Source organism: Sturnira hondurensis, unplaced genomic scaffold, assembly GCF_014824575.4.
Source record: "Sturnira hondurensis isolate 20B ecotype Veracruz unplaced genomic scaffold, ASM1482457v3 Scaffold0009719, whole genome shotgun sequence".
Classification (NCBI taxonomy): domain Eukaryota; kingdom Metazoa; phylum Chordata; class Mammalia; order Chiroptera; family Phyllostomidae; genus Sturnira; species Sturnira hondurensis.
The window spans coordinates 10975728-10997930 of NW_028082350.1; the positions used below are offsets into that span (position 1 = coordinate 10975728).

General features: G+C 44.1%; 1 protein-coding gene across 2 annotated transcripts in view; it reads left to right on the plus strand.

Annotated features, from left to right (window-relative positions):
* CLDN10 (claudin 10) overlaps positions 1-22203 on the plus strand; it is an 83560-nt gene that overhangs the window by 46926 nt on the left and 14431 nt on the right. Inside the window, exons 1-3 of one of the 2 annotated variants that reach the window (XM_037057566.1) lie at positions 9819-10129; positions 16365-16526; positions 16620-16701. In XM_037057566.1, the coding sequence (XP_036913461.1) occupies positions 9910-10129; positions 16365-16526; positions 16620-16701 (464 nt within the window). In that variant the 5' untranslated portion in view covers positions 9819-9909. Of the gene's footprint in view, positions 1-9818; positions 10130-16364; positions 16527-16619; positions 16702-22203 lie in introns of those variants that run through there. The other variant, XM_037057565.1, reaches the window with a different exon arrangement.

Below are 22203 nucleotides of genomic sequence, written 5' to 3' on the forward strand. Positions count from 1 at the left end.
GAGCGCTGGCCTGTAAACCAAAAGGTCACAGGTTCAATTCCCAGTCAGGGCACCTGTGTGGATTACGGGCTAGGTCCCCAGTTGGGGGTCTACACTCTTGTAGATCCCCAGCAGATCCATCTGCTGTCTTTCCCTCTCTTTCTCCCTCTCTTCCCCCCTCTCTAAAAGTAAATAAATAAAATCTCTTTTTAAAAAAGAGTTTAACCACCTGATGACACAGTGGGAAAGAGAGAAACGAGGAAAGAATTCTGGGGTGTGGCTGTGTATAGCATGGGCCCCTGCACCCCAACTCTGCCATCCACGCTGTGTGTCCCGATGTGAGATCTTAGCCACACAGAGAAAAAGACCCCTTTCCTGAGTTGACACAAAAGCACCTAACAGGCTGGCAGGAGGCCCTAAAATGTGATTGTGTCTCTCATCTTAAAAGATAAACATTTTTAAAAGAAAAGCCCTTCGGGATCTCACTCTACTTCCAGCCACCACAAGCTGCCTCTCCTGTCTTTAAAACACTGTTCATTCTTCCTGTCTCCTGCCTCCCTCCCCTCCCTCCCCCTTCTCCACGGGACTGCCTCCCACCCGGTGTTTGCCCCAACCTCGCCACAGAACAGCTCCCATCAAGGATGTCCAGAACCTCCATGGTCACCTTCTTCAGGCTTCATCCAGCTTGTCTCTTCGGCAGCACGTGACACTGTGAATCCCTCCACGTCTTTTTCCTTACACTAAATCTCCTCACATGGCTTCCAGAATTCTCTCCCTGGTTTTTCTTTGACCTACACGACTAGATCATCTCCATCTTTTTTGTCAGTTCCTCCCTGTCTTCTAGACAGTCTCTTTTTCATCTATCCTAAGCCTAAGCCTAAGCCCTAACAGGCCCCCAGTATATGCGTTTTGAATCATTTCAATGAATGAATAATGCTCTTCTCAAAATGGGAGGAAAAAGTGGGTGAACTAAACGGGCTTTTTGAGCATCTCATGGCAATAAATTCCATCCTCTTATCTTGGCTTCCCTAATCTCTTTGAATCCCCAGAAATCAAAAAAGTTGTCTTGCTGTAGTCTCTTTAGGCCATGATTCCCATAATGATCAGTCATTCTTCCCTGGTTGCAGTGATGGTCAATGACGTCTGATCACCTCTGTTTTCTTAATCATTTCTTTGAAGGCACCCCCAGCAAGTCCCATGACAGCTGGTTGCCTTTAGGGCTGTGGTAGAAGAAAAGGAGGCAAAAATCAGTGGGCAGGAAAACTTGCGTGTCTGGCACACCTAGCAATTAATACATAATATTTGGTAATGAGGAGATTCTGGTCATGAGTTTCTTTTCCAACACCCAAACAATTTAGCTTTAGAGGAAAAAAGCAAAGAAGAAATTGGTCATGCTGATGTGACCTTAGTGCTTTATTCGGTCATTGTATTCTGCCTTTTCCTCATCCCCTACACACAAGAACGACAGCACTAATTATTACTAGTGAGATGCAGTAAATCTCCAGTGCTCAGATATGCATAGATATAGACAGATCTCTCATCAGATATCTCTCTCTCTCTCTCTCTCTCTCTCTCTCTACCTGGATGGCTAAAGCAACCCAATGAAGCAGAAGTTGGTCAGTGGTCCTGCCTCCTCCGTCACTCCCCACATACACACAAACTTGTATTAAAAATCCCCTTCATCATCTCCTACCCTTATCCCCTTCACTCCCAATCAAGGTTTTATCAATTAGAAAAAACATCCTCTATTGTATGCCCCTCTTGTTTCTCTTTTTACTTTCATCTTGTAGCCTGTATTTCTTTGCCTTCTGTGTGTTTCGCAATCAGGTAAGAGGAGGTTGGTGGAGAGCAACAAAGTGTAATCGACCCCAAAATGTTCTGACCATGACCTGTCTTCTAACTTTGGATACAGTAACGTCTGGAACTTTCAAGTATTCGTATTTTTTAGTTTTCAAAAACATGTTTTTGAGTGTCTTTGACCCATGGATAACTGGGATATCATTTCAATACAATCATGAACTTTGGAGATGGACAAACTTGAACTTCAGAGGAGTAAGACAACACTTATTTCATCAGATAAAACATGTAATTGTGAGAACATGCCAGTGAAAGAACTGCCGAGCACTACCATGGACATGCCGCAGAGAGCAGCTGTTCCAGGATCAGCCGGGCAGGACTGAGCGCACCTCGCCCTCTCACATCTGAACGGGACACGTTTTCTTTGTCTCCTCGTAGCACACATTTTGTCAGCTAATATGGGTTAAACTCCACCAGAAAAAGACAACAAACATGGGAAGGACAGACCGAGCACAGTAAACAACACTCTGCAGAACACCGCTCGTTCAGGGTAATAAGGTAGAATGGTGGGTGCTCGGTCTTTTTGAACTGGCCAAGAGTATATCGTGACGTCTGCCCAAGAGATATCCAGCCATGCACAGTGAAAAGTAGAGGCATTTATTGAAGAAGGTACAAGATGCAAGAAAGTAGGCACCGTGGGACCTCACACAGTTCTCCCAGCATCTCCTCCACTGTTCAAATCACCCTGCAAAATCCTGTGTTGGAATTGCCATCAGCTGCCCCACCATATATTCCTGAATCTCATCAATGGTCTGAAATCTCATCCCTTTCAAAGGTGATTTTAGTTTTAGGAAAAGCCAGAAGTCACAGGGCACCAAATCTGGGCTGTAGTGGGGCTGAGTCATCTGGGTGATTTGATGTTTCTCCAGAACACTTTGTAGGAGACATGATGCATGAGCAGGCATGTTGTCGTGATGAAGCTACCCATCAGTTGCCCATAGTTGTGGCCTTCTGAATCATCTGAATAGTTTCCGCAGAGGAATGTTCAAGCTTAATGCAAAATTCAATTAGATTGAATTTTGCAATTCAAGTAGATTTAATGCAATAATGCAATAGTGGATTTAATGCAATAATGCAATTCAAATAGCTTTATTGCTCTACTCACTCAGTCATTTTGAATGTGATGACCACACAGTATATATACTCACTCATTCTGCCACCCCCATTGACTAGTATAGTGAAGTCATCATTGTTCATGCATATACATTGCAGTCGACTATCCTTGGCTGCCAGATTAGATTCCTGCAAACCATTCTCACTATATTAACAATCTCTGGACTTTTCCTGGACAGACCTCATAATATAGGACTCAAGGTATGAAAAAGACAGGGTTAACTAAGTACTCTAATGAACTGTGTATAATGTGTGTGTATGTCTGTACATATCTATACATACATACATCTATACACACCCATTTTAAGATGAATGACCTAGATGCAAAATGTGATGTAAGCAATCAGCCTTGCCCAGGACAAGCTGAGTAATTGTTATACAGCAGGGCAATGAACTTCAGTCTACCTATTAGAAGGTCTAGTGGAACAATGAGATTAAATAAGGAATTAGGTACCGTGTTCAAATCTGAGTATAAAAGCCACTCTCCTGCATTACAAAGAAAAACACAAATTTTATAGAATTGCATTAACTGGTATTTTGTGTGTGTTTGTTCATACGCTCAGTGGATACTAGCTGAACACTCTGCACAATGACAGAGTCATCCTGGTGGGAAGCAATTTACTGCAAAGCGGTGGACACTCTGGCACCAAACCATCTAAGCTGAAACCCTGCCCCCACCACCTTCCAGAGCAGGTTCTTTTCCTTCCCTGTGGTCTGGTTGTGCAGGTGAGGATCTGTGCAATGGGAATGAATATACCATCTACTCTGTAAGGTTATCATTCAGTGAGATACACACTTAGAATAGCAACTGTTACCCATATACATTTATATTAGATAAAAACGGAAGCAAGTCTACACTTTGGGGAAAAGTGCAGAATCATTTGCTTATAGATATGGTTTTGTAAGGACTTGCATTTTTGACCCCTACAGAGTTCATTTGACATGTCGAATAACTTTTCCCGTGAAGCGAGCCAAATGGGAAACATGGGACTGCTGAGGGCTTACAAATAAGTAAGCTGCTCACTAGCTCTGTTCTCAGGACCACAGAGCGGGGAGTGTCTCTTCGTCTATAACAGGCCCTGGAGAGTGCTCCTTCCCGCCCTTGGCCCACAGCGATGCAGAAAGCGGAGGCCTGGGGAAACAGTCCCGCTTTTCCTCTGGACCCACGAAGCTCTTTCCCTCAGCACTACCTCATCCCTCCCTCCACTGCTTGGGTGGTCCCCGCACCCTCCCATTTTTCTTTTCATAAAAACCCCTTCTTTTCTCCTTGCATTTCTGTTACCCTTATTCTGTTTTGTACTTGTCCACCCCCTTTTACTTAACTGCGGTCTAGCTATATTTTTCACTTTTACCACGCTCCCCTTTGGACACCCTCCTTCACTCATGCACGCACACATATACACACACATGCACACGCACTTCCTTTCCCCTGGACTGATCTCTTACTCCTACTTCCTTGTTTCTCACCCTCTGCTCTCAGCACATACCCCTTCCTTGTTGACACCCTACAAACACTTACTCCTTTTTCACTTCCAGATTTGCAGTGGAGTCCATTCTTCACCCACTGCATGTCAGTCCAACTGTGATGAATACCACTTTTATGGAAAATGTGATTTTATCACTTTAAAGAGAGGCAGGGAAATGAAAGAGCATGAGTGAACTGAATAATACCCATTTTTAAAATTGAGTATATACCATGTTCCAGGTCCTTGGTATACATTGTCTCTCATCTTGCACAATCACCTCAAAAAACACTATTATTTTTTCCTGTTTTACAGCTGAAGGACATACATTGGCCAACTAGTGACCTGCCTAAGGCCATACAGTTTTAACTGTCTTATCAGTTCCCTCACCTTCCTTCTGTCCTCCACGTCACCCTAAGTGAATTGAACTACTGAGCTGTATAACGTTTCTGATCAAAATAAGAATGGATAATAACACTACTAATCGAGATTTTGAAGACATTATCCTCATGTACTTCCCTCCCCCATCATGTGGCCCCTTTAACTAGAGCTAAGTAAGTAATGTCAGGAAGTGGGTAGAGAAGAAAACAGTCAGAACACTAAGAGGAAACTGCTTCTCCTCTCCTTGTTGACTTTGGCCTATAATTGGTCAAGCTCATTAGGAACCATAGACTCAGAGACTTGTGGAGTTCGAAGTGTTCTTGAAGAACATCCAAAATAACTCCTTCATTTTACAAAGGAGGGAGCCGCAACTCGGGTAAATAAAACAACTTGCCCAAAACATACATTTACATGTTCTCCAACCTGGGTGAGTAGGTTGAATTAATATTCATAAGACGCTTTATGTTCAGGAAAATATAAAAACCCACCTGCAAATCCGGCAGGTTCCGGCATCCCAGAGTGGGAGTAATTCCAGGCTGGAAGGGCATTCACCAAGACAGCTCTGAGCTGCTGGAGCCCATCTCTCGCCTGCTCAGGGGTTAGAGAGGAATCAGGTGGTCTCAAGATACTTCAGAAGTGAGAATGAGTGTGTTTTAAATGAATGCATAAAAACAAATCCACAAAATGTATGACACTGTTTGTTTTCTTATAGTTTGCAAAAACTACACATACAGATGTGTGTATACATGTGTATACATAGACATATACATGATTGGTGATGCAATAAGTGTGGGTGTTCATTCTCAGACCCATTCCTATCACTCTGTGCCTTTCATGCTAAGTAGATTACGAATATCATAGGATTAGTGTATTTAGATAAACTAAGAGTGTTAGGGAAAATGGAAGGAAAAAGAACATAGATATGCTTTTTACAATCTTAGTATCGGCATGAAAGCCTTCTTTAACACGGTGTGACGACATTTGGCTCCTGGGAGGGTGTTATTTTAGTTAATGCCGCATTCATTAGGACTCAGTGTCTTCCCACCTGATTAGACAGAAGCACAAGCCACCTCACTGGAATCTAGGAAGGAACTAATGTATACTGAAACCAAATTTGATGCTTAGACAATCCTTGAGCTGTTGAAAGGCACACCTGTGTTGCTTGGCAGGTAAGTTGAATCTCAAGTAAAGAATTCATGCAAATCTGCGGCTCAGTTGGCAAAACTGGTTTTCCTCCTGTTGAACAACCGGGTGGGGGGATTCCTCTATTATTCTTTAATAAACATAATAATGTCAAAGAAATAACTCTCCATGCTAATCTCAATGGCCTGGGTCTCAAGGAAAGGCTCAGCATTTACTTCAGAGCCTTAAATGTATTCACATCAAAATTATCAGTTTATAGGTAAATTAGTAGTTTTCCTATATAAAAATAATCTACAGCTATTTTTATAAAGAGCAAATTATTTTTAATTCAGGTGCTATTTTGACTAATTTGGAGAAATAACTGTCTAGCTGCATTCAGTTTTATGTTTAAATTAAGAATAGTTTGCTATGAAGAATTAAATAAAAATTTCAGTGAACTGACTCCTAAAGAAAATAAGGAAACGTTTATTGACTGAAAGGTAGTCTGTAAATCGGTTTGCAGATTAACTGCTAAGGTTATATGGGACTCTATACTCTTAAAGTGAAATGGGCCATTTATCCATTACTTAAAAATTTTTTTAATTTGGTCCATTTCATTTTCTGGACATTCTTACATTAAATTATGTGGCAGTCTGTACCGCCTTCAGGTTTCTTCCGACTAAACTGGTTTTGAAGAGCTTAAGATAAAGACATCCTAAAATAAATGGTTGATTCATTACATGATGTTCTTTAGGTATTAAAGAAAGTTAATAATTTTCATCCTTTGGTCAGGCACTTGTCAAGTCTAAAATAACAACTCTTTATAGTAAATATGCAGGACACGCCAGGGAAGAGAAAGCCTTTAGGGTTGTCCAGCCTCATAGAAGGAACAAAGGCTAAGAGTAGAAAATTAATCAAGTCCACAGGCATGACGACCCCGGTCTGTTGGAGCTGGCAAAGGAACTGGTAATACTGCCAACCATGTCTTAATTTATGGGTCGCTTGCGCTATTTTTAACTCCTTTTAAGTCGAAACTGTGCGTTATAATTTCTACAGCAAAGGAAGAGCTTGTTTTTCAAAGTTTTCAACTAAGAGATCGATATTCTTACTCTCTATAAGACACACGATCTGCTTTACTAAATTAACAGGTTATACACATAAACGTGTATCTCGAACAATCAGGGACACGATTCCCGACCTGGCTGTAAATTAGAAGCTTTGGAAAGGTCACTATTGGAGCCCCCACCCCAGAGATTCTGGCTAAAAGTGTTTGATCGGGTGACGGCGACCTAGCAGAGAGTGGGGAGGTGGGGGTGGAGGTGTTGTTCTGTCTTGGAGATCCTACTTAGTATTTGTTTCCTCTACAAGCCTATGTTGCCATGGTGATTTGGGTTCATGGATTTCTTTTTTAACTACAATAGATAGAGCTACATTTTCTGGTCAATGTCTTTTGGGAACTGATCTGAAACACCAAACCATTCTTCATATTCATTCTTTTAACAAGCAATGTGCCTTTGGTTCTGAAGAACGGAATTTATAGCCAACCTGTCAATAAATTAGGAACTGATGTGTCTTCAGGGTCAAAACACTACACCTTTTGTGTGTGTGTGTGTCAAAAGTACGTCAGTGTTTTACCTTTTTTCCCTATAAATTTGTTGGTTTTTAAAAGGATTATTTATTTATTTTTAGAGAGATAGGAAGGGAGGGACAAACAGAGGGAGAGAAGCATCAGTGTGTGGTTTCCTCTCGAGCTCCCCCTACTGGGCACCTGGCCTGCAACCCAGGTATGTGCCCTGACTGGGAATCAAACAGGCAACCCTTTGGTTTCCAGGCCCACACTCAATCCACTGAGCTACAGCAGCCAGGGCTGTGTTTTAGCTTTTAAAGAAACAAAAGAATCAATAATTTCAGGGAGTACCTGAAGGAAAACACAAGGAAACAAAAAGACTGTCAAACAAGGCCAAGAAATAAAGAACAAAACCATAATTTGTGAAGTTTTTAATTTTGGAAACTCCACAGGGAGTGTTGTGGTTGGTGCCATTTTGTGCTTTCTGAGTAAGAAAATACGTCAGAAAAACAGGTGGATCGTTCAGAAAGAAATTTGGCATAGAGATAATTATGGAAAAGAAACCGGATGATGAAAGCACTTTAAAAAGGCAAGTCATACAAATGAGCAGAGGACACTCAGTTTGTAGTCCACACTCAAAGTGACTGTTTTGAACAGCAGGGACGATAAGGATGAGCTTAGATAGGTGCTTCGCAAACTGTTTGCAAGTGTGGCCCACTGGTGAACCCGGCATGGGACCGGAAGCAGCACAATAGTGTAACCACGTTTCTCTCTCCCCACCGGCAAACCGCCTTCACCCTTACTCCCACTTACACAAGGCAAGCACCCACACACACTTCTCCCAAGGGCTGCTGCCCAGCCAAAGTGTAGGACTTACCCTCTGTTGTCTCAGTGCAAGATTACAGCATTTGGGTGGAAGTTAAGGAGAGACAGGTTTGGGTTCAGTATAAAGAAAGAACTTTCTAAAAGGCTGTCAACACCAAACCAAACCATAACACATGCTTTGCCATGTGTACTGAACCCATGGCTCTGATGGTTAGAGCACGAGCTGGACATCACCCCTATAAACAGAAGAGGTCATTGTGTTCGTATGAGCCTGTCCAGTCTTCCATGGAACTTTCAAATCTAAGTTTTCGTGCTTCTGCAGTCCAACCTCCTCTCACCTCTGCAAGCATCTCATCACCTCCGATTTCATGTGTATCCATTTGGTTAAAAAAAAAAAGGTGGCAAAGGGGAATTGAGAAAGTCACCGCAAAGAACCAAAGTGTTCCTGCAGAAAGATTGTGAAACGGAGGGCTAGCAAGGAGCTTCACTACAGCGGACTGATTTACCGAGCGTAGACCTTGATGACTTTTGGCAAGAAGAGAATCCTGAAAGCTCACCCCAAGGCCCGCCAGAACTTTAAACAGATAAAATAATAACCTCGTAGTCAAGCCAGGGTCTCTGTTCTCTCATGTGTGCCCTGAGGTCACACATCAGAGAGATGACAGCCCCCCCTCCCCCATCTTTATGTATAACCTTGAGACAGTGATGGAATGAATTAAACTCTTCCATCAGGTATGAAAGGTGGAGGTGGCAAAAACAAGATACAGAGCAGTTTCCATTGTGATAGACCCATCAATTCACTGAATGGACTCAGACCTGGGAGCTGGAAAGGCCTCGCAGCAACATTGTCTTAAACGCATATCCCGTGTGCAGTGCATGGGCCTCAGCAGGCCAGCATCGTGCCTGGAGCATTCAGGCTCCAGATGGCAATGAAGTCTCCGATGGGGCCTGTGGTCTCCATATGGAACGATCTTGACTTTAGGTCTGTGCCAAGCAGTGTCTTTCCGTATACCACTGGGCCAAAAAGAAGGGAAGAATTCTAAAGTAAGGCCTATTTCTCGACACGAAAACCTTTCGAGCCCCACAAGCCCAAGGCTGCAGTACCAGGCTGTGCGCTTTCAGGGCACACGAACGGCTTTTCCGGCTCTGCTTTTACAAGGTACTCTCTGGAAGCCAAGCTATTTACCATGGTCTTGGGCAGGGGAGTGGGCAGGCGGGACGCAACAGGTTGTCCATATCCAGCTGCCAGTCTGTCCAAGAGTAGAGCCCCTCTCCGCAGCCCCTAGGCCCCGAAGATGTGGGGGCGGGGCGCGGAGAGGGAGTGCAGACCTGCGTTTTGTCCGGACCTCGCGCAGCAGGACACCTGGCTGGAGGAAACGTAGGCAGCGACCCTAAAAGCGCAGGCGAAGCCCCCTGTGCCTCGGGAGGTGTGTCTGCATTGGGGCACGCTCCCCTTAGCGCAAGGTCCCTGGCGCAGTGGGGCGGGGCCGGGGTGGAAGCGGGGGAAGGAGGCGGAGCCGCGTTCCCAGCGCTTGGGGTCCGGCACAGAGTGGGAGCGTGAGCGCCGGCGCCAGCGCCAGCGCGGCTGCTGCAGCGGGCGGCATGGCAAACACGGCCTTAGAGATCGTTGCTTTCGTGGTCTCTATCTCGGGCTGGTTACTGGTGTCCTCCACCGTGCCCACCGACTACTGGAAGGTGTCCACCAACGATGGCACAGTCATCACCACCGCCACCTTTTGGGCCAACCTGTGGAAGACGTGCGTTACGGACTCCACAGGCGTCTCCAACTGCAAGGACTTCCCTTCCATGCTGGCGCTGGACGGTCTGCATCCCCTTGGCCCCCGTTCCCGGCCCTTACTCCTGTCGGGGCCCCGGGGGGCGGGGGGCGCCCGCTGGGCTTCATGACCCCGGGTGGGGCCCGCGGGCCACCCTCCTCTGAGGCTGGGTCCCGCTTTTCCCCTATATCCGAGGGAGCTGGCGAGAGGCCCCAATCCGTCACCTGCGGTCCCTGGACGTCTGTCCTGCGTGGGCGCCTGTGGGAGCCCAAGATCCCGGGGTGGGGTGGGTGGGCAGGCGCACAGACTGGCCTGGATGGGGTGGAAGGCTTTTGGGTATCAGGGGTGGAGGCAAGCAGCTTTGCCGTCCTGAGAGTCGAGGACACGGTTGTGGGTCCCTCATCTCTTGAGGATGGGTAGGACACCGAGTCACGCAGCAGGGGTTTGTCTTCTCCATCTGCTTCCCAGAAGAGCTGGATTCTGATTCAAATGGTGTCACTGACTTGTCACTTGTCACAGTGAAATGGGCTTGCCAAGACTCCCCTTACACTTCTCATCAATTCTTTTAAAAGTGGGCCGGAGAAAAAGAATCATATTACAGGGGGTGTCCCCCCCCACCCCTGGCCCCTCAACCACCTAAAATTCTACAGCCATGTCAGCCTGGGCTTCCTCCAAATTGTAGGAAAATAAACAGCCCTTGCGTGTCCCGCAGCGGATAGAGGTTCTTGCGCATGAGGCTGAGAAGTTCTCTGTATGTGCCTCTCCGGGTCTCCCATGTGCTGTGATTTTGTAGACTGTTTTTCTGCACTGCTTTTTGTTAATTAGGCTTTGTGTTGCATTGTGTTATAACAGGCAGATAGATTGTTCACAGAGGAAACAGTCTCTGTTTGTGTTTCGAGAGAACAGTAGATGTCAGCGTGGTCCCGATGACTCCTGGATTTCTGGGCTCTTCTGTGATTTTGCAGCGCTGGGCTTGGACAGATCAAGGCAGAAACTCTAGGAGAGTCGTTTACACTATTCCCAGATTTGAGGTGTTTTCTTTTTCTTTTATTGCCTGAAGTTTTTATTTGCATAGCTGAGCAAATAAGACACAAGGTTTAATTCCCCTCAGATGGTGCTTGCCACGAAAAGCAAACTGTTGCTCAATGCGGTATTTGATGGGACCTGCGTACGAGGACATACGTGTCTAGTTCTAGACGGGTGACACCCGGCTGTGAGGCCAGGGTGTGAAGTAAGCAGCGTGGGACACCGTGAATCGGCTGAAATGACTGTTGAATTTCCTGTGCTCCTCAGGGCCCACATCCAAGTAGATGTTGTCAATAGGCAGGTTGTTGTTTCGGTGCCTCTGTGGTTTACGTTCAGGAACAGGGCATCCACAGTTACTGTTTTAAGCACATTCCTCCGTTGTAACTGTACTGTTACCTAAGACAGTGTACCAGGTAGGTATGCTCCCAGCAAGAGAGAAGAGAGATAAGGACGTGCTCCCCGGGTATTACTACGGGCAGAGTGCTGAGGTTTTCTATCTCACACGTCTGAGGTGGGGGAACATGGGGTGTGAGACTTGGAGGCAGAGGAAGGAGGGCATTGCCCCGAATTGTTACGCTCTGGAGTTGAGAGTGGAGCAAACGGAGGAGGAGTATCACTAATATACAACCCAGCTTGCAAAATAACCTTCCAAGTGTGCTCGGGGGCCTAGAAAGTGACTTTCAAAAACTCCACGGACATCACCCTACCTACTTTTTCGTAGCATTCTAAAATCAACAGCACATCTTTCCCGGTTGGAACATACGGAAGTAACGGCTGCATAGAATTCATCCTTGTGGACAAACTGGTTTATTGAACCATTGGCCCATTGTTGGACATTGGACCCTTCCCAGCTTTTCATTCTCGTCAGTGGTTTGCTGAAAATCGGTATTTGCCTCCTTGTGTGTGTGTGTGTGTGGTCATAGAGCAGATACTGGGAAATTGTGTTGTCCGGGAAGCTGAATATTCACTTTAATACTCAGTTTCTACTGCCAGTTTAAACTGGGTACCTGTTTCTCCACATTCTCACCACTCGTATTGTGGGTGACATATTATCGTTTGCATTGGCATTTTCCCGGTTATCACTAATTTTGACCGTCTTATCAGGTAGTGATCTTTGTTTTTCTCTTTTGTGTTGCTTGTCCATATCTTATGCCCATGAGTCTGTTGTTTCCTCTTGGTTTAAAAGAATTTTTTTTAAATTTGGATGTTAATCTTTGATTTATTATATATGTTGCAATCTCAGCCCGTGGTCCTTCTTTTCAATTTATGAGGACTTTTCTCATATAAAACTCTGCAGCGTGTACTAGAACCAGATTTATTGAACTCTTCCTGTTTGCTCTGCCTTTGGTGGCTCAGGAAGGCATTACCTCCCCCAAAGCGATGGGTTTACTTTTCTGTATCTCCCAGAACACCATTAAGGGGATTCAGGGACAAGCTTACATTGTCACAAAGAAAGGAGTTGATCCCCTCATCTGCAAGTGGAACTTCTCAAAACGGGCCCCTCTGCGTGTCTGCTCCCTGCCTTGTGTCCCCAGAGCAGCGGTATCCATTGGACACTGCTCCCGAGGCAGGTCCTGCTGACAGTGTGCGCTGCGTCTGTGTACTTCCTGACCTTGCCTTGAAAGTGATGGGAGGAAGCTGCCTTACCGCGGGCCATGGTGGCCCCCCTACGCCCCCCACCTCCGGCCTGAGCAGTGAAACCCTCTCCTTAAACCAAGCATAAGGTCTAGCCTGAGAAGAAAAGCCAAGAAGGAAGAGAGAAAACTCATGAGTCTCCTGCCTAGTCTCCGCTAGTAAAGCAAGTCACTTGGAAGCAGATGATGGGGTCATTATTCTGGATTTCCTGTGTGAGGTCAAAGCTGTAACTCCTCATCAACAAGGGGTACCAGGGTCACCCTAGTTTTCCCTATAAGGAAAGTGAGGCTGAGAAAAGCTAAGTGTCTAGAGTTAATGTTATGCCACATTAGGGCCGCAACTGTAATTTCTGTTTACAATAAATCTTCGTATTACGGAAAGGAAGCTTCCGTGAGTTTCTTACCTCTCACTAGATGACTTTGTTCATTTGATTCATCCTGAGAACTAAAAGATGTTATCCCTGCTTTACAGATGAGAAAACAGAGGCTCAGAGAGATTAGTTAACATGATCAAGGGCACACAGAGGGTGAATAGAAGAACCAGAGCTGAAATTCGAAGTTCATGCCTCCCCACACACTGATCTTTCGATGTATTTGCAAGAAGTACACAAAGCTACCAGCATAAGGAGAGCACGTTCCTTTTTCTCCCTTCAATGCTAGCGCACATGTGCTACTAGGAAATTGTCTCCACCAAGTGGCTACTTTCATTTTTACTGGTTTGAAACGGAAAGTAAGGTACCCATCATTTGGAAAACAATTCCTAAGGGACACCCTGAAGGTTTCCTCCAACAGAATTCATCAAAGTCACTGTATTTTACTCATTGAAAATCTCACAGTTGAATGAGCTAGCGACTTGTTTATTGCTAAGCCACGCTCCTTTCAAAACACCACTTGAACTTCACCTGAGACTAATGTTCACCCAGGTTGTTTTTTAGCAGGTGCCATCTATTTTTGTTAATGGGAATGTTTGCCATTTCTTCCAGGAGAATGGTAACTATAAATTATACTTCAGAGAACTTCTAAGTAAATATGTTCATGCCTCAGCACTTTAATGTGTTAATTAGCTATTAACGGCATCAGTAAATTAGACCTGTCAAAAATAATGACCTCCTTGACTAGTTTTTACCACCACCTCTCTTGATGGTTTTGCTTATAAGTTTTGCCCCCAGGACTGTTCGCAAGCAAGGTTGCAGAAGTCTGCCTTGCAAAAGATAAACTTGGAGTTTGTTGGAAGTCACCTAAGGCCCGAGTCTGTGGGTGTCTTAAGGACTGGGAATCCCTAATTTGCCAACCTTAGTCTCACCAACAGCTGGATTATGGTATAGCTGACAGGGGAGTTTGTCCTTGGGAGCTCCGTCCAATCCCTGCTCTTTGCTCCCTGTTTCAGAGAATCTAGCCAGTGGCTGTACTGGTGGAGAACCTTCTGTGTGCCTGCGACAAATTAGCCATTTATTTATTATTGTTTACACGCCAGAGAGAGGTACCTGGCCCTCAGATCAGGGCTCTGAGTGGTACTGAGGGAGAACCTGACCACAGCAGAACCCTGCTCTCGACTCTCGGACTCGGGCCAAGAGACCCGTCCACTGTAGTTACCAGGGCCGAGGTGCGAGGTCTGAGTGAGAAACTCACAAAAAAGGTCGAGAGGAGTGGTTACATAAAGTTTAAAGACCGTGGTTATTTTCCCAGTCACATGAAGGATTGAATTCATCAACCTGGGATGCTAACCACTGTTTACCATCTGGGAAAATGCATTTTGAGGTGTGTATGGTTGGTCTACAGGACTCTATCTTTTGCCAGGCTCCTCCTGCATTTTCTGTTCATAAAGCCTATAAGGTGATTCAAGTCGGTGCAAAATTAGGTGCGTGATCAAGTTTTCCAGACTAGCTTTTTTTCCCCACCTGCAGTATAGCGGCTGCGTCACACACGCGCACACTGTTCTGTCTGCTCAGCGACTGCAGTCAGAGTCAGCTAAAACAGCTCGAGGCCAGACATTAAAATAAAGCACAAAATGTCATGAACCCACACACTGTCCCAGCAGCTCCGGTGCTCAATGAGTCAGTCGTGGCTCTGGCGGACCCTCTTTTATCTCTCAAGGAACCCACAAGCCTGCTCTCTCTGTGCTTCCGCCTGCTGCCTGGGCTCTGGAGGAAGGACTTGAGGGTTGAAGTTTAAAGTAGGGCTGGACTGGCATCAGGCCACGGTCAGCCAGAGAGCCCTGTAGGATGGTTATTGCTAGCAAACTAAGCCTCCCTTTTCCTGTTTTGCTAAAAATGAGATTCTGTTGCTCTTTTTGATTGTCCCACCGTCAGTGAAATTGTTTCCTGTTTCCAAGTCATCCATGCTAGAAAGCAGTTTATTGTTGCTGTATTTATGGGGGCCTAGATTTGTCCCATTAAGTAGAGCATCTTCTTTAAAAATAGATCCTAGGAATAGGATTAAAACTTAAAAGTTTGTTCTTTCCCAAAGAAACATGGACTGGAGGCCACCAGCCAGCATTATTTTCTCAATTTAGAATTATCGTGGTCTCAGAATTCTTGTTTTATTGTAGCTTTTGCCTGAGGACTAATAATAAATGACTCTCGGGTTCTTGGCATTAGCAAGTTTTTTCCCGATTAACGAGTTCATTTCCAAGTGTAAACCTGGCGTGTATGTGTGTTCATGTGCTGAACAGTCATATATTTACATCCAGTCTGGACTGTCACTGCTGCGGAGTGACACAGGGCATTGTTTCAGGCTGAAGTGAAAGTGTCCACATGTGGAAAGTTTATTAGTTTGAGTCTTATTAATTTAAAGCTCGTTAGTGTCTGGATGACAGCCAGACTGCAGGTTACCATAACCCTCGCTGTGCAAATACAAACATGTGACTAAGGAGATGATTGGTGTAGGGAAAATGATCAAACGAACCAACAGAACAAGCACTTACGGTTACTTTGAAGGCATCCATTTATGTGTAATCAGTTCATTTAATAATTTGAAACTATTCTTTTAGTAAATAGCCAATGCTTTTTTTTAAGCCCAATTTTATTATATGTGCCCTGAAAATAACATGTCATTAAGGTACTTCCTCATTTAGACTCCTTATTGTCTATGATGATATTTCAGTTGGTCTGGTTTATAAGCCGTCACTAATATTGGGAGGTCTTGCTGCCCAATTATATATTGGATACTGTCGAACCCACTGAAACAGTCATTTAAAAGTACAAATGTACAAAGGAGTCAGAGGGTTGAGACAGTAGCAGATGGTGTTTCTCACAGTGAAGGCCAGTGTGACATGGATTTTGCAGTCGTATCTGTATGGAATCATTTCTGCTTCATCTCGAGCACGGCATATGAACTCTGCAGGCCTCAGTTTCCGAACCACACGTGAGCGATAACACCCAGAGCTGATCTGGGGGTCGTGCATAAGCCAAACTGAGAAGCGTGTGACGTAGAACAGGCACTCCCTGTAGACTGACTTGCTTTCCTTCCTTGCTTGTCTTACCACCTGTTGTAACAACCATGGTCATTTATTTTTATTTTTTGGAAAACAGAACAACCACTCAGAAGGACAGCGTAAAAAGAGGGTTTCTCCCCGGACAGCCGCTAGTTTTACGTTCATGGACATGACCCATTCTAATTGCAGGTTACATCCAGGCATGTCGAGGGCTTATGATCGCGGCCGTCAGCCTGGGCTTCTTTGGTTCCATAAGCGCCCTGTTTGGAATGAAGTGCACCAAAGTCGGAGGGTCAGAGAAAGCCAAGGCGAAAATTGCGTGTTTGGCTGGGATTGTATTCATCCTGTCAGGTAAAGAGTAGCTTTCTTCCAAACAAGGTACTTTCACCATGTTAATGAAATACCACTAACCAACCACAGTGCTTTCCTCTGGTATTTTTTTAGGGCTGTGCTCAATGACCGGTTGTTCCCTGTATGCAAACAAAATCACAACGGAATTCTTTGATCCTCTCTATATTGATCAAAAGTAAGTACTTTCCTCATTCTGTATGTTTGTGGCTCACAGGAAATGTCTATAAAGTCATTTTTTAAACTAAGGGCCATGAATTCCCTACACGGCTTACGAAAAGGAAGTGAGAAACACAGGAAGATGGTATTTGATGACCTGATTCAGGAGTAAAGGTTTTATGTGCTACGTTGGCAAAGGTCACATTTAATCACTGCACTAGGGTTACATGGTGTCTTGTCTCTGAAGAGCTCAAGGGGCAGGATTTAGAAATCTCAACTTCATCCGCTGGACGTCATGACACTGAAGCTAAGTGGAGGAAAGGTGGAATAGAGGGGTGAGATGGGGCGGAAAGAATGAAGGGGTGTGACTGAAGCACATTAACGGCTGGCCTTGATTTTGTCCGTCTACCGGGGTATTTGCCAGTTGCTGACGTCTGGCCCAGTTTCCATCACAAACATTGAGATGAAAACTGAAGGGAAACTGGGCTCTTGAAGATTAGAAATGCTCTAATGAGATTTCAGTGAAATATTATTTCTCATTTTTAATTAGCCTTTTAAATTTGCTCTGTTAATAACTATGGCCTTCACAAGTGCCACCTAATGAACCTGCATGAAAAAACCTGTACATGATGCGAGGCTTTTTGCTGTTGTCGTTGCTGTTTTAAATGCCTTAGGAGCGGTGTAGACACTGAGATGTGACCGGTCCCAGTTGCAGGTGGATGCTCCGGCGTTTACTGATCAGTTTCTTTGTTGTTGTTGACGTTGTTTTAACTGTGGGCTGCTGCTTTTTACAGTTTCCCTGGGCTTGTTTCTTTGCACTGGCAAAACCCCAAGGATACTAAATTAGAAATAACACTGTCTTAAACGTGGTGTCTTTCTTTTTTTAATTGCATTTTATTGATTATGCTATTACAGTTGTCCCAATTTTTCCCCCTTTGCTCCCCTCCACTGAGCACCCCCACTCCCTCAGGCAATCCCTCCACCATTGTTCACGTCCATGCGTCATATGAATTATTTTTTTGGCTACTCCATTTCCTATGTTGTACTTTACATTCCCATGGCTATTCTGTAACTACCTATTTGTACTTCTTAATCCCTTCACCTCTTTACCCGTTCCTCCACACCCTCCTCCCATTTGGCAACCATGAAAACGCTCTCTGTATCCACGATTCTGTCTCTGTTCTTCTTGTTTACTTAATTTGTTTTTAAAATTCAATTGTCAGTAGATGTGTATTTTTTGCCATTTCATTGTTCATAGTTTTGACCTTTTTCTTAAATAAGTGTCTTTAACATTTCATATAATCGTGGTTTAGTGATGATGAATGCCTTTCATTTTTTCTTATCTGGAAAGTTCTTTATCTGCCCTTAGATTCTAAACGATAACTTTGCTGGGTATAGCAATTTTGGCCATAGGTCTCTGCTTTTGTGGCTTTGAATATTTCTTGCCAGTCCCTTCTAGCCTGCAAAATTTCTTTTGAGAAATCAGCTGACAGTCTTATGGGAACTTGCCTGTAAGTAACTGACTTCTTTTCTCTTGCTGCTTTTAAAATTCTCTATCTTTAACTTTTGGCATTTTAACTATGATGTGTCTTGGAATGGGCCTCTTTGCATCCCTCTTGTTTTGGACTCTCTGTGCTTCCTGGACTTGTATGTCTATTTCCTTCACCAAATTAGGGAAGTTTTGTTTCATTATTTCTTCAACTAGATTTCCAATTTCTTGTTATTTCTCTTCTCTGTCTGAAACTCCCATAATGTACATGTTGGGCCTCTTGAAGTTGTCCCACAGGCTGTTTATACTATCCTCATTTTGGGGGGATTCCTTTTTCTTCTTATTCTGCGTGGTGTTTTTCGCTTCCTTATGTTAAAAATCATTGATTTGATACTTGACTTCAGCCACTCTACTGTTGTTTCCCTGTAAATGTTCTTTGTTTCAATCAGTGTATCCTTTGTTTCTGCCTGGATCTCTTTTATGCTGTTGAGGTCCTCAGTAAGTTCCTTGAGCATTCTTACAACCAGTGTTTTGAACTGTGCATCTGATAGATTGCTTATCTCCATTTCATTTAGCTCTTTTTTTTTGAGTTTTGATCTGTGCTTTCATTTGGGCCATGTTTCTTTGTCTCCTCAATTAGATAGCCTCCCTGTGTTTGTTTCTATGTATTAGGCAGAGCTGCTTTGACTACCTGTCTTGGTAATGTGGCCTAATGAAGTAGGTGTCCTATAGGGGCCAGTGGCATAACCTCCCCTATCACACAAGCTGGGTGCGCCCTTTCTGTGGGCTGAGTACACCCTCCTCTTGTAGTTGAGCCTTGGTTGCTGGCTCCTATGTAGTCCTTAGCTGTCCACTGAGTGTGCTTGCCCTAGGGTTTCCCAGGCGGCTCTGGCCAAGGCCCCCACCTGTGTTTTTGCCTGGGGCCACCCTGTCTGAGCTATAAAGCAATCTGTGATGCCTGCTACTTGTGCTGGGCTTGGAGATTCTCAGGATAAGCCAAGCTGTGAATCTAGTCTGGCTACTGCTAGTGCCAGGTCTGGGGCTCACTGAGGCCAGCTGTTGCTTGTTTGATAGGATTTAGGAGGTTGTAAAGCATGAGCCAAGATCATTCGTATGGAAGAGCAGTTTGGGTGGGCCTGTAAGTTGGGTGGGGCAGAGTCACTGGGGTTAACCAAGGCAGGTCAAATAGTTAGCCAGCTCGCTGACTCTGTGGGGGGTGGGGGGTGGGGTGTAGAAAAGGGACAATGGCCTCTGCTCACCTTGCTGCCAACACTTCAGTTTCTCCCTGCGAACCACTGGTGCCTTTCAAGCTGCCACCCCAGTGCTGGAGCTCAGAGGGAGTTGAGTCTGAGTAGACGAGTCCGTGTGTGGGTTCTTTAAGAGGAACTGCTTGGTGCTCCAGCAGTTTCTCCCAATGCTTCCATCCCCGGTGGTTTTTGCAGCCAGAAGTTATGGGCACTTATCTTCCTGGCACTGGAACCCTGGGCTCTTGAGGGTCTACTGTAGGGCTGGGGCTCCTCACTCCCAAGATATATATCCCTCCTGAATTTTTGTCCACCACATATGGGTCAGGGACCAGACTTTTCCACGTTTGCACCCTTCCTACTAGATGGATGTGATTTCTGTAATTCTATAGTAGTCAGACTTCCATTCAACTTGACAGTTCTGAGTGAGGGTTGTTCTATATTTTGATGTGGTTGTGTAAAGAGGCAAGCCATGTCTGCCTATAATGTGACCTTGACCGGAAGTCCACAGTTTGTCTTTCACGAGAATGGACCCAGGTACCTTTGTGGAAAGCCACAGCTGTATGCATGAGTTTTGCCATCAACCAGGCTGGTGCTTTGCTTTCCACCTTCAGGTCAAATGCTGAAGAATTTTTTGAAAGTAATGACTAAAATGGCTGGTCAGGTCTGCATGACTTTTTGTCAGCGGATTTTGAAATCTTCAAAACATTGATCTTCTAGTTCTCTCTTTTGTATAGTTTATGCATGAATAGTAAATGCGTATATAATGACATATAAAGAAAATAACAACTAACACGCTGAGTCCCTACCATGTACCAGGCAGAACGTTGCAGGTGTTCTTTATTGTACTTTTACAATAGCCTTATGAAATAGATTCTCTTGGGTATCCCTTTTTCTTTAATTGAGGAAAGCATTCAAGTAATGTGTCCAAGGGAACTTAGCCTAAACCAGAAGGCTAATAAAGCTATGACTCCACCCAGGCAGCCAAACTCTAGAATGCGGGCTGTAAAATGTGTGATTTATAATACTGTACTATTGTGTAAGTTTTGTTACAGTGTGGTCCATACATTTTTCATCAAGAGAGTATATTTTGTACATTTAAAGATCATTTTTAGCGAACCAGACGATCGTGGTTCGATTCCCAGTCAGGGAACGTGCCTGGGTTGCAGGCCAGTTCCCAGCAGGGGACTCACAAGAAGCAACCATACATTGATGTTTCTCTCCTTCTCTCCTTCCTTTCCCCTCTAAAGATAAATAAATAAAATCTTTTAAAAAAAAGATCATTTTTATTCTGAAATTTTATTAGGTGGGAAACAAAAACAACCATTTTAGACCCCCAATATAATTTTTACTCCCCTGTCTATGTTAGAAAAATGGGTTCTGAGTGATGAATTTTCTCCTAATTTTTGATAATGAGATTTGCACAGAGGTACATGACACCAGGCATGAGACTGTGCTGCTGGGGATTAGAAACATTTTACTGATATTTAAATGAAGTATTTTTTATTTAGATGCTATATTTTTATTTCAGAGTTTGAGATCATAAATGTACAACAAAAGTTTATTTCTCTTGGTTTATTTTATGAAGGCTATTGCTAACTCTTCTGGATTATTTTTTCTACATCATTGCTTTTATTTTCCAGACAATTATTAAGGATGTCAGAATCCTAAAAAATAATTTTAACCTTTCCTCACACAGTCAGGGCTAATTTGTGGATGCGCTGTAACTTAATCGTTTCCTTTGTGTGATTTTGTTCTGTGCTTGCTGTGTGCTCAGTTGCAGTTCAGTACATTGAAGTAGATTCAGTAGATTCAGTACATATTCAGTTCAGTACATTGGAATTTCTTCTTTACTTCTCAGACTTTAGTTAAACTCAGTTCAGTAATAATGGGCTCTGAAAAGTTTTCCTCTTTTCCATATTGTTGGTGCTACATTGAACTCTCCCATTTCCATCCAGCCTCCCAGCATTCCTCTTGCTGTGCCTACTCGTACCCTGTGTGTCTTTACTGTCTTCTGTGATGTCAGGGTAATACCAGTGCCCCTCACACAGACTTGCTGTGAGAGTTAAGAGAGGGTATATATATATATGCTCAGAACCAATTAGAAAAAAGCCAATACTTTGTATTAGCCATTACTCTACGGTAATTGGCTATTATTAAGATTGCTTTTTTAATGGCATGTTGTATTTAAGATGTGGCTTATCTTTATAAATGTCTTTATTAAGCTTTTTCTCTGGTGACTTACAATATAACGTGTGCAATTTGCCAGTTGACCTTAATATAATTAAAAGCACGAGAGCTAGGAATTATCCAAAACAACATGATTTAAAGATCGGTGGTATTTACAAGGAATAGGCCCTTCATACCAAAACCTTATAGAGAATATAGACTTCGTTTTCTTTATTTTTAAGGGTTTTATTTATTTATTTCTAGAGAGAGGGGAAGGGAGGGAGAAAGAGGGAGAAAAACACCGCTGTGTGAGAGAAACATTGATCAGTTTCCCCTCCATGTCCCCAACCCAGGCATGTGTCCTGAATGGGAATTGAACCGGGGACCTTTCAGTTTGCAGGATACCTGATCCACTGAGCCACACCAGCCAAAGCTGACTTTTAATCCTGCTCTCTGAAAACATGTTAGCTCTTTGAGATAGGGACTTTTTCCCTCACTCCCCTCTGGAGGCCCAGCAGTGTCTTGACCTTTTTCTTGTACAAAGAAAGGCCCTCCATGACTCACATAAAATCCACCTCAATCAAGGAATTGTCAAGGCCTGAGAATTGTAAATATGACC